At 42.8% G+C, this 13113-nt stretch overlaps 1 protein-coding gene across 1 annotated transcript in view; it reads right to left on the bottom strand.

Annotated features, from left to right (window-relative positions):
- Positions 1-665, bottom strand: part of LOC126417117 (lysosomal acid lipase/cholesteryl ester hydrolase-like) — a 70439-nt gene extending 69774 nt beyond the window's left edge. Inside the window, exon 1 of the mRNA XM_050085013.1 lies at positions 531-665. Coding sequence (XP_049940970.1) covers positions 531-542 — 12 coding nt within the window. The 5' untranslated portion in view covers positions 543-665. The remainder of the gene's footprint in view (positions 1-530) is intronic.
- Between the last annotated feature and the right edge of the window lie 12448 nt (positions 666-13113).

Raw genomic sequence — 13113 nt, 5'->3', positions numbered from 1 at the left:
CTATCATATGATGAGAGTCATAATCTGAAATCAACGTTAAGACTGACTGGTTGAATCCGATTAGAACGATCTGGTATCGAACTGAAATTACAGAAATTGGATAATTTGAATATCTGTATTGCAACAATGCAGCGCACATAAATTCCTCTGATGGAGTAACAGGTAGCAACTGTCTAAGAAAAAGTGAGGAAAATGTGTTCCAGCAGCAATGTAACGTAATTATAATCTACATTTATGTGATGCAAATATTGAATCGAACAATACACATCTATTTCAGTGGTAGGAAGATGCATCATATCGAATATGCTGATGACATAGTAATAATAATAATCTCGTGTGATGTTTGACCCTCCATCAGGCGCCTCCCCAGATGGTGGATAGGGGAAAGCCTCTCAGATATGGGTAGTACGGAGGAAGTCAAATACTTGGGGGTGACTGTGTCCCCCCTTACAGCATCTGCTAATAGAGAAGCCAACTTGTCTTTCCCCTTCCTATTAAGGTGCAGGCCATGTGTAGTTAACCCCACCTACCAATAGCATCATCTGGAACAACACCCGTGTGACACTTTGCCGGTGTCTGGAGCATCCTGTTCAGCTCAGTGTTAATACGCCTTACAGCAGTGTTTACCCAGGGCTGATCATGGCGCTGAAAGATCTCCACAAACCCCACATTCGTGTGCCAAGTTTCTGCTCCTATTTTATCCAGGTCACTCCTAACACTATATCTAGGATTCATAGCCAGGCTGTTTCCTGCTCCCCCAACTATAATTACCTGATCTTCCTTCTCAAAGTCCTTGCATAGCTAACCTAAGTTTTCTGTCACCTTGCTAAGGCTAGCACTTGGTTTCACAAAACTTGTGACCTGGTACTCTGTCCCTCATTTCTCCTTAAGCTGTAGCCAAACTGATTTGCTTACTGAATTTCAGAAGTTTTATCAATTGTTTCCCTTTTTCGCCCTTTGCTTGCTACCTTTTCCCAGCGCCCAGGGTCCTATTCCTCCCTTAGCTTACATAATTCCAAATTCGCGATTTCTAATTCAGCCTTAAGGGGACAAATCTTTGCCTCTTGTTCTGTTTCTGAAAGTCATATTTCCTTATCATGAACAAAAGACTAATTCAGGAGATAGGAGGGGCTTTCAATAAGTAATGCAACACTTTTTTCTGAAAGCAGGTTGGTTTCATTCAAGATTCCAACACACCATATTACTCCCCATTCTTTTGGCTAAAAGCCCTATTTCTTCAATATAATCTTCGTTTAATGTGACGACCTCACGCCACCTTACTGGCAGGGTTTGTACGTCCACACGTTACCGCTCTACTGGTCGATGTCGGAGCCAACGTCTTGCTGCATCAATCCCGCGGAGTGTATCCTTCATTGGAGCGAACAGAGGTAAGTTGGAAAGTGTAAGATTCGGGCTGTAGCGTGGATGAAGCACAACAGTTCATTGAAGTTCTGTGAGCTCCTTTTGTGTGTGCGGACTTACGTGAGGCGCTGCGTTGTCATGATTAAGGAAAACTTCGTTTGCATTTTTTTGTAGCGACAGACACCCTGAGGTCGTTTCTTCAATTTGCTGAGTGTAGCACAATACACTTCAAAATGGTTCAGATGGCTCTAAGCACTATGGGACTTAACATCTGAGGTCATCAGTCCCCTAGACTTAGAACTACTTAAACCTAGCTAACCTAAGGACATCACACACATCCATGCCCGAGGCAGGATTCGAACCCGAGACCTTAGCAGCAGCGCGGTTCTGGACTGAAGTGCCTAGAACCGCTCAGTCACATTGGCCGGCCACAATACACTTCAGAGATGATCGTTGAACCATGAGGGAGGACTTCAAACAGAAGAAACCCTTCAGAGTCCCAGAACACCGTGATCATGACTTTACCGGTTGAAGGTACAGCTTTGAACTTTTTCTTCGGACTTATAGTGGTGAGGCGCCACTCCTTGGATTGCCCTCTTGTTTCCGGTTTCTAACTGATGAACCGATGGTTCACCGCCCGTGACGATGTTCGACAAAAAACTGGCATGATCAGCGTCATAATAAGCAAGCATTCCACACCGATAGTCTTTCGTTGCTGTTTATGGTCTTCTGATAGGCTGCGAGAAACGCAGCGGGCACACATCTTTGAGTACCGCAACTGGTGGATGAGTGTGTCAACACTACCAACAGAGAAGTCCAGTTTAGCAGAAAAGTGGTTGATTGTGATTCGTCGATCACTTGGAATGTGAGTGTCCGCACGTTCCACCATTGCAGACATCGCAGCTGTGGACGGCACGCGGTAAATCGGTCAGGTCTGCGCGACCTTGTTACGATGATGAGAGACGCTTCGCCCAATGAGGCAAGGTGCTTTTGTTCACTGCCAGGTCTCGACAGACATTCTGCAAGCGGCTATGGACATCTGAGACGCTCAATGACAGTTCTGCTTCGAACGCACCTCCGTTACAGAACCCATTTTGAAAACAACGTACAGCGCCGATTCCTAGCGGAACACCATGGAACTATACGGCTTGAAGCGGGAATATTCCATGATGGGCGCAAACAAATTCCACATTTCATCAAGTGAAATTGGCCGATAAAATATGGGGTGGGGGGGGGGGAGGGGGGAGGAATGCATCAGTTTTCGAACGCCCTTCGTAGGTTCTCGGCGAAAGCAACAGTATGATAGGTGTGCCACTTACGAGCGTGCGGTCGGGGAATGAGGCGAGTGCCCTGATGAGTGGGTTGTGGTGCCTGGTGAAGAGGACGGCGGACGCAAGCAGGAAGGCGGCCACACTACATGCCCCTATCTTCATAATTAGGCTGGCAACAATATGTATTCAATTGAAAATAAACAGTTCCCAAGCAAAATAAATAATAAAACAAAGAACAACCTGCCCCAGGTCTCAAGATCAACAAAACAGTAATTCACATTCAGGTAACACTCAGATACAATAATAATAAAGTCATGCATAATATTAATGATATATACAAATACAGCATCCTGCCCCCAGTCTCTTTATTAACAAGGAAGTCTTTTAGGGTTCATAAAACAGTCACTTAAGTCTGGTGGCTTTTTAGGCCTCCTATCTTCTACATCTTTCACTATGCTATTCAGATCTTGACAACGTTTTGTTTCATCAGGTGGCTTTTTAGGTTTTGGAATTTCAAAATCTTTAGCAAGGTACAACATCTCTTGTTCTGCTATTACTTTATCAGGTGGTCCTGTTTGTTCCTGTAATTCACACTCCTTCAAAACATTTGTTAAGGCTTGCCCCAGTATAGTATCATCTGGAGGTTCCTGCAAATTATGCCCCTGTGTTACATTACAGAATAATTCATTCGGTTTTGGCCCAGTTCTACTTTCTGTATCTTGCTTTGGAAAAATGTCACTAATTTTCTCATACCCACTTTCAGTAAAAGTATATTCACTTTCGTTTACACCTGAAAATTCATCTTCACTAGAGTCATCACTACTCTCTTCCTCACCACCAGATTCACTTAAGTACGCGACTTTTGAGCAATAGGGAAAGTTAGTATATTCATTTTCGTCTGTATTTGCGTACCTTTCATCATCTGAACTATCACTGATTTCATTTTCGTCATCCGATTCGAGCAGGAAAGCAACTTTTAAACAGTGAGGCAGATTATCACTAGATGTTTCAGCCACTTCGTTTTTCGACTCATTTTCTACCCACTGCACATCGTTTGGAGACTCAGGCACTTCTGTTGTATCACTTTGAACGATTTCAGCCTTAACTTCATACTTAGTATAACCGTCATATACTTCGATAACCTTCATTTCATTTTTTTCCTTATTATCAGTTTCAGACAATCGTGCGAAATTCCTACTAGATCCTTCTGCGTTAGAATCACGGAACACCTTTCCATCAACAATAACTTCAACTGCACTGCTTATAATGTCATGTTCAGTAACGTCCTCCTTTACATCCCTTTCACCTATTATTAATTGTGCACACGTCTTTTACTTGACATATTCTACCTTTCTTTCCTCTTTATTCATCATAACCTCCCCCACATCTACGCCTTTTACCTCATACACATCATTAACTGTACAAATATTCCCCTTTTCACTCTCCTTTTCTGTCTCCCTTTCTTCCTTTAATAATGTCTTTTCGCACGATTTCGACATTGAGTTATCCTTATCACATGACATATTAACTTTATTTTCAGTTTTACATTCGTCTACTACTGAAACCAGCCAACAGAAGTGTCCGATCCCACCTCTTCTGTTTCTCTCTACGGCAGCCATCTTGTTCTGACGTCTGCCATTTGTGTGTGCTGGCAAGTGCAATGTACGGTGTTCCAGCAAGCGCTGGCCCGAGCACGAACGGTCACGTGACTTGCGCACTGGGAATGCCACTATGTATCACTCCCCGCCCGTCTTCCATAGGCGCGCCCTTAACCTTCCTGCCCCGTATTTTACATCTTTCCTTCTCGAATTTATTATTTGACATATTTTCTTCGGGCCCAAAACCGGTTTCCGCGTGAATCCGGCCCGTGACACCCGCGGTTTTCAGTTTTCCATTTCGTCTCTAGTTTAGAAATTCCGTGCCATGTATCCTCTGCCGCGCGTCGTAAAATTGCCTCTACCTCTCGCACGACTTCTTTGAATCGTGTTTACACGATATCTATCGTTTTCAGGTCGTTCGTTTTCGTCATTGCTTTCGCGCGAATAATTATTGTTATTATGGGGACGAGATTCGCGGTTCCTCCGCCAGTGATCTTCATCCTCTACCCTTTCCAGAAACGCAGAAAAACTTCTGTGTGTACTCCCAACATATCGTTTAGAACCCTCAGGCAGTTTCTGCCAAAGAACCCAAACGATCTCGGCTTCAGTCCTTCTTGCTTTTAAGTGTATCAGTTTTCTATACCACGATTCGCAAAACTCTTTCATGGTTTGTCTACCCCTGATGTCATACAACCTGGCCATTAGAAACTCACGCCACAACTGGTCTTGTTTTTGTTTTGACCAGTATTCGTCAATAAATTTTTGCTTAAAATTTTCAAAAGACATCTGGTTTGTATCCAGGTTCAACCCCCACCTTTTTGCTTCTCCCGTTAGGGCACTGATCACAACATTGATTTTTTCCTGGTCAGTCAAATATTCAGGAAAATTTCTTTCGCAATTCTTTACAAAATCAAGGGGGTGCCAACCGTTATGTCTCTTTGCAGGGTCGAATTTTTCCTCGCCCTCTAATATTTTACTGAAAGTCATTTTTTCAGTAAAATGTGTAGGTCCTGTTTGTATTTTTCTTTCCAAGTCATACATTTTGCCTTGGATTTGTGAAGTGTTATGTTCACACTTCTTTTCGCAAATAATAATCTGTATAGTTAGTTCTCTACTTGTTTCTGTTACAGATTGTTTAATCTGTGCAAAATCCGCGTTACACTCTGTTTGTATTTCGGATTTGAAACCGAATACCTTTTCGTCCACTTTAGTATTGACTAAACGTTCTATTTGATCTTGAATTTTAATTACTTCTGTGTCAAATCTTTCGTTAATGTCATCAATTTGTCCCTGTATGTTGGCAATATTGCCATTGATGACAGTAATTTCGCTTTTGAGGTTTTTAATTTGATTACTCACACTGTCTACTTTTACATCAACCTTCTCAATCTGTTTACTAAGATTGTTACCTTGCTCTTGCATTTGTTTATTAATATCACTACCCTGTGTTGCAATTAGCTGCCTTTGTGCTGCATTTTGTTGCCCCAGTGCTGCAATTTGTGCCTTAATATTGTCATTTTGCGCAGACAGTATTCTAAGGAAGTCAGTCAGATCTAGTGTCTTTTCGCTTTTACATTCTACTGCATTTTCGTGTTTAAATCCTACACCCCTTTCTGTTTTTGGTGATTCAAACATATCCCGCGGTTCATTAACATAGACACTGTCTTCCACAACATCGCTCATATTGTCTTGCTTAGTACGAGCGACATTCATAGCTTCTATCTGTTTATTCACATCGGCGTGGTACCGTACGTAATTTAACTCGCGCGTAATGCCATCTGTTGTTGTGCTTCCTGAAATGCTCTCGATCGCATTCTGTTCTCGCGTGTCTAGATTTATTTCTAGTTTCCTGTCCATTTTAGCTATTATTAAGTACTGATACCTTTAATTTTATCCGTTCTATCAACTAATGTACAGGTTCGTGCCGCTGGACGTTTTATGTTCACTCTATGTTTGTAAAATGCTAACTACTTATGATTTTTTCCGTCTGTAGGTGCAAGCTGAACAACGTCCTGTCACGTGGCGCCACGTATAACACTCCAGTTCAAACAGAGAGGAACGTAAGAGGTGTTATGATGAGGAGAAAAATCAAGGTAGGTACATGAATTCAGATATAAATTACCTTATATTTCAGCACCTTAGCACATCCATTAAGCTGATCCTTCACTGTACATCATTATAGTATTACGTTGCAATGATTGCGCAATGTGGTGGCAACTACATGCTGGTAGGTGGAATTGCAGGCAGAATTGCTGGACTCTGTCATTTCTTGGTGGCGATGATAGAGACAAATTCCAGAAAAATTCCAGCTATTTATCCATCCATCCGAGGCCTTGGAAAGAAGCAGGAAAAGCCTCTCTCGAAATCAGCACAATATGCATCTTCTACATGGCAGTGCACGGACTCGTAGCTCGTCCCCGACTGGTAGCTCGTCCCCGACTGACTATCAGTTCCACCTTTTCTACATAGGCCAACCACAATTTGCACGCGCTACACGGTTCCGTTCCCGAGGGGAACCACTACACCGTTTACATACAAACTAACTAAGAACCCTAAGTGAGGATCAGCAGTTTACATAACAGTAACCAAATACATTAAATAAAACAGAACATTTGCACATATTGACATCTCTACAAAAAAATTATTCACACAAAATTACAATTATATACAGAAGTTTTGTTCCCTCCAAATGGGACAAAGAGTTTAAATGAAAGATGTGCTACACAGCATTCAATCAAATCATGACATCAAAGTTTCTACAAAGAAAGGAGTATAAAGTTTTGTTTTATCTATTCAAACAAACACATTTACAGAAGCACAGCAATGTAACATTAAATGAAACAAAAGCAAAATAAATCAGTACTGCATTAGAGCTATGGTGTTACATGGTCAATGATGGCCGAGCAACTGGCTCTTCACAATACGCCAGTCACTACTCTTGATGAACTGTGGTATCGTGTTGAAGCTGCATGGGCAGCTGTACCTGTACACTACATCCTAATTCTGTTTGACTTAGTGCCCAGGCATATCAAAGCTGTTGTTATGGCCAGAGGTGGTCGTTCTGGGTACTGATCTCTCAGGAGCTATGCACTCAAATTGCGTGAAAATGTAATCACATATCAGTTCTGGTATAATATATTTGTGCAATGAAAACCCGATTATCATTTGCATTTGTTCTTGGTGTAGTAATTTTAATGGCCATTAGTGTCTATGGATGGTAATACTAATAATTTATTGTGGCTCATTGTCTTTGCAACGGGGCCATTTCTCGCTGAAATTGTTCAGTAACATGTTTCGGAGGATGATACGCAAATTGTCTTGATCGAGAAGTCGTCAGTAAACTTATCCTGCAGCAGACCTGGATTAGCATTGCTAATGGCTGTTTTCCCTTTCACTGCCTGTTCTTTTGCCTCATTTCTGCAGTGTGGTGGTTCCAGAGACTGGAAAGTGTGCAAGATGGATGCGCAAGGTGTGAGTGTCTCTTATGAGGGATTTTCCGCTATAAAACTGTAGCACCTAGGGCAACGGGCCGTCGGCATGTAGCGAGCCTGGCGTTCTGACCCCCCTCCGCGCTTTCCAGATGGTATGAGGAGAACACATTCCATCATCAAAGGAATTCTTCGCAGGAGACCTTTTAGCCAGATAAGTAGTGTCCGGACAAGTGTGCTGCTCTTCAGGGGTATGAATGTTCGTTACGATGCCTTGGAGTAATGTCCAGTTTTAACTTCCTGAATACAGCATCCTGATTGGTTCACCCTTTCATTTCTGGCAGTGCCCGCTCTTTTGCGCTGTGCCTACGTGAGAACTTCTCATTCCTCCACCTCAGAATCACATCGTGGAGTGGGAGAAATCTGGTTCTAATGGCGCGCCTCTGCAGTACAATGTGACAGGAAAGAGTAGGCGATTGTTTAACGCTGTTAGGCGTTTTTATTTGTCGGAACACGGAACCTCCTCGCTCGCCGGGAAGCGGTTTCCAGTTCTGGCGGCAAGACAGCCGGGATTCAGATGACTCGTCGAGAAAACATTTCGCCTTAGGTTTTCGTTCAGTGATGACTTTGCGTTAGTTGTTGGCCAGGAGAGATAACTCATGAGACGAGCCTTGCCGCTGCCGGGAAGTTGTCTGCACTTTAGCTCTAACAAGCAGAAGTCCACAACGGTGGGAGTGTCTTTTTCAAATCATCTCTACCCTGAAATCAGTTAAGATCCCAGGTGTCATACACTTTGGTGGGCCCTCGTTTGCGAGTAACTAACGAAAAAAAATTTCGCGACTTTGCATGACCCTCAACAGAGTTTAAAAACGAGAAATTTGTAGATTGGTTGTGGAATGAATAGCGTAAGGGCTACACAGATGGAAAGTCGTGGGTTTGATTCTCGCTAGGTGCTTTCAATTTTTTATTTTTAAATCTTCATTGGAATGACTTTGCACATTATTTTTTATCAGTGAACTGGCTGAAGCGCAAAATTTTATTTCTGTCCCTTTGTCACATCATTTGAATTACGAAATGAACATTTGTAATTGTTCTGATATTTTCTTTACTTCATTCTTTTTCTATTAGGATTTTTTGTCAATATAAATTTAATTATATTTATTTATTTTAGTATTTAAATACTTTAAAATGCTGATATAGTGGTTAAAGAACAAACGACAAAGTAATGTATTTACATTAAGTGTGCAGTGGTATCAAAAATGTATGTTTCCTTATAAGCTTTGCATTTTTCTGGATGGTAATCGTCAGTAGTGGGACAAAGAGGGCACCACCCCACTCTCCATTGTTGCCAAATTTATTCAAGATTGCGGTGGTGACGTCATTCAAGATGGCGGCATGTAGACATGGCAACAGCCCATGACATCATCCAAGATGGTGGACTTTGGCGGGAGAATAGGTCAATTGTGCTACGTCCACTAACCTAACCTCAAGAAAAAATGGCGGAAATTTTGAATTTTGGTGGGGAAATAGGCCAATTGTGCTACATCCACTAACCTAAGCCTCCAGAAGAAAAAAAATGGCAGGAAGTTTGAATTCCAACAGGATAATGCTTGCAAAGACCGTACTTGTCTTTATTATTGTTAGTATTTATCATTCATTAACATTCATTATTATTTATCATTATTTATTATCATACATTATCATTTATTATCATTTATTATTATTTATTATTATTGACCTGCCTCCATTAGAAATTCCCTCCAAATTCAAATTCCAACACGATAATGGCTGCAAAATCTAACTTTTGTTTATTATTATTCATTATCATTTATTAACATTCATTATCATTCATTGTCATTCATTATCATTTATTATCATTCATTATCATTTATTATTATTTATTATCATTTATTAATATTTATTATTATTGGCCTGCCTCCACTAGAAAATTCCCTCCAAATTCAAATTCCTACATGATAATGGCGGCAAAACCTTACTTTTGTTTATTATTATTCATTATCATTTATTAACATTCATTATCATTCATTGTCATTTATTATCATTCATTATCATTTATTATCATTCATTATCATTTATTATCATTCATTATCATTTATTATAACAGGCCTTCATCCACTAGAAAATTGCGGCCGGCCGCGGTGGCCGTGCGGTTCTTGCGCTGCAGTCCGGAACCGCGGGGCTGCTACGGTCACAGGTTCGAATCCTGCCTCGGGCATGGTTGTGTGTGATGTCCTTAGGTTAGTTAGGTTTAATTAGTTCTAAGTTCTAGGGGACTGATGACCTAAGATGTTAAGTCCCATAGTGCTCAGAGCCATTTGAACCATTTTTTAGAAAATTGCGCCAAATTCAAATTCGAACACGATATTCTCTCGAAAACTGTACTTCTATGTATTATTATCATTTATTATTTATTCAAGATGGCCGATTTTCTCGGTGAGAAAGCCATTCTCCTTACATCCATAACAAAAATCTATCACAAGTTCAAATCCCCAACACCATAATTGATCACATGTATGAGCTTTCTCTGTCACTTATCTTTTTTTTCACTGGTAACCTGTCATAATAACGTCAAATAATACTGCACTTATAGTAACGTAATTCACGTCCTTTGATTTTGCAGGGGGGGAAGGGACTGAAGACTATTTCAAGCAGTACGGTCATCACTTGTTCTCCAACACAGTCAGCACACACATCTTTGATATCGCAGTGCAATCACCATGACGTCTGCACTCTAACTGAATTAGTTCAAATCCTCGCCACCCCCTGGCCAGCACGCGGAGACACTGCCTACGCCTGTCATGTGAGGCGGCCAGCCACTAGCGCAGGGGGCGAGCCCAGCGATCGCTCCCATGTTGTCAACATGTTTTCGCTGGACACGCTGGAACTTGTCGAGTTTGACGTCACAGCGGCCCCTTGTCCGCTCACGACATGTATTCGCCGCCTCCACACGTTTCCCGCCAAAATTGTCTGCCTCGGAGCTGAATCGCACAACGGTCGGCCGTTTCCCTGCAACACTTTCGGCGCCACGTTCAAAACTGTCGATGCCGACCGCTCACCGTCCACCACGTGTCCCTGTACGAGCGAGAACGCAGTGCTACACTTTTGCCGGTAAAGTTTGCTCGACAGTGGAATCCGCCATGACTATATAACAGCACGTTTGGACTGCACTAGAACGCCCACTAATTGACTCGCTCTTGCGCGCGCGTAATAACTGTACAATCGCTGCGCCGCTGCCCCGCTTACGTTACATACCCTCCATACACGCGACGGACATAGCCTTCTGTAAATACCTGGAAAATGACTCTTTATTTCAGACATTGCGGCCATGCAGGTGTGTTACAACTGACTTCTCCATGCTCACACAGGAAAGCTCCAGAGCGCAGCTGACGTACGCGTGGCTGGCTGAGCCTGCTCCCTGGCCATCTGACGTCAAGCACTCCCCCACGGCTAGCGCCCCAGCTAGGCGGCGAGTGGCGCCTCAGGGCCCCGCCACAAATGGTCAGCCGCGCCCGCGAGCACTTAACGCTGAGAACGATGGAACCTGTCGACCGCGTGCCGGACAAAGGATACATTTTTCACCAGAGTTTCACCGATAGTTGAATCCACCATGACCGTATAACAGCGCGTTTGCTCGTCGCGAGAACGCTCGCTAATTCACTCTCACCACCCCGCTATATTAAATAATTCAATTTACAATTTCATATACGTATGCAAACGTGTTCAACTCCCTAATTTCCACTACTTTTCGAGTACCAGACCACCACCTCCTCCTCCTCCTAGGAACCAGCGCCAAGTTTCAAATCTGCCAGTAAACAAAGCTCACTTGCGCTTCCGCCACCAACCTAAGGAAATTGATTCAAACTAAGCCACCAGCACTCAACCTCTCCCTACACGTTTCTGGTAAAACGGACTCACCCTGCAGTAAGTCCATGGATGGAGGAACGAATTTACTCTATTTAGGAATGGAGTATATCTATCACACCGACACGTCCCACATAATACAGACCTGCAAAACACTCCTGCATAACTCATTTACAATGTTCTACACACACGCTTGCTAATTGTAAACAGTTAAAAATAACTCATAGCACAGCCTACAGACATGCGAACCGCTCGTAAATAATGCAAAACATTTACCTCCAAATAGCCAAACAACTGCTAATTTTCGGAAATAATTTCAGTTCATAGGCTGATGGAAGGAGGAACGAGTCTACTTTATTTATTTGCAACATATCTTTGTCAAACGTTTACTTCTCATAGATTTTGATATGTAAAGCTGACATAAGGCAGTTTCTGAACTCCAGCAGTGCACTACACTTGGCAACACAACCACACCCATCAAGATATTCATTCCAATCCAGACTTGTAACTTCTCTACATATAAATATGTCCAATTATTTGTCTACTCACTCACATTCTGACCAGATTGCCTTTATTGCGCAAAAACAGCTCAGACTGCGCTGTGCTGCTCGGGGAAGTAAGGAAGGGCTGCACTCTATTTATTTGGAGCCCTTTTATTTAGTCGTGGAGTATATTTGTCACAAAACACTCGCACTGATCCCACTGTAGTCATCTGACACAGGCCACAAACACGTAAACAACTCCTAATTTCACCACACAATACCAAACAGCTCTTAAATAATGCAGTACACAATATCAGCAGACGAGCTCTGTACTCTTAAACTCTCCAAATAAAGCATCGCACAGTGCACAGACATGCTCGCAAAATAGTGTAACAGATGCGCCCAAACACCACCAGCTACCAAACCGACCAAAAGTCTCTGCTCGGCCTCCCCCACACACGACCTCAACACATTCGCATTCGCACCTATCACCGGAGAAATTGATATCGCCTATGTGCCTTAGATTATGCTCCAAGGCAGGCCTCGCGCGCGTGCGGTCGGCGGGGAAGGGGATTCCAGAGTCTCCAGCCAAGTTCAGCTTCCGAGCGCTCGTGACAGCCGACACATGTGAAAACTGCATTGTTTTTCTCGTGTATACCGCCGGCGTCTCAGGTCTGGACCTGCCTTCACGTCTATTCTCAGAATAGCTGATAGCTATCACTCTGATCTGCGCTGCAGGCGCGTGTAAACATTGAGAACACTCTTTTTATTTTTTTTAACAACTTATTTAACCACACAGTGTATGTATCATGCTATCACAAAACACCAATCCCAGATGTGCCCTGGGCCATGTTGCACAGCCCACAGACACCCACCCAATCATAATTTCAGTACACACTATAGCAAACTGCTACTAAATAATACATCACACAGATGTGTAGATACGCTCATTATTCGTAAACTATCCTAATAACGCATAGCAGAGCCTGCAGATCCACTCGCAAAATAACTCAGCAGACGTGCGCAGGTACCCCCACTCTGCACCCTGCCCACAGAATCGTGAAGTCACCCATCCGTCTGATTTCAGACC

This window comes from Schistocerca serialis, chromosome 8 (genome assembly GCF_023864345.2).
Source record: "Schistocerca serialis cubense isolate TAMUIC-IGC-003099 chromosome 8, iqSchSeri2.2, whole genome shotgun sequence".
NCBI classification, from domain to species: Eukaryota; Metazoa; Arthropoda; class Insecta; order Orthoptera; family Acrididae; genus Schistocerca; species Schistocerca serialis.
The sequence above is the reverse complement of the archived record's forward strand: the minus strand, read 5'-3'. Positions and strand labels throughout refer to the sequence as shown.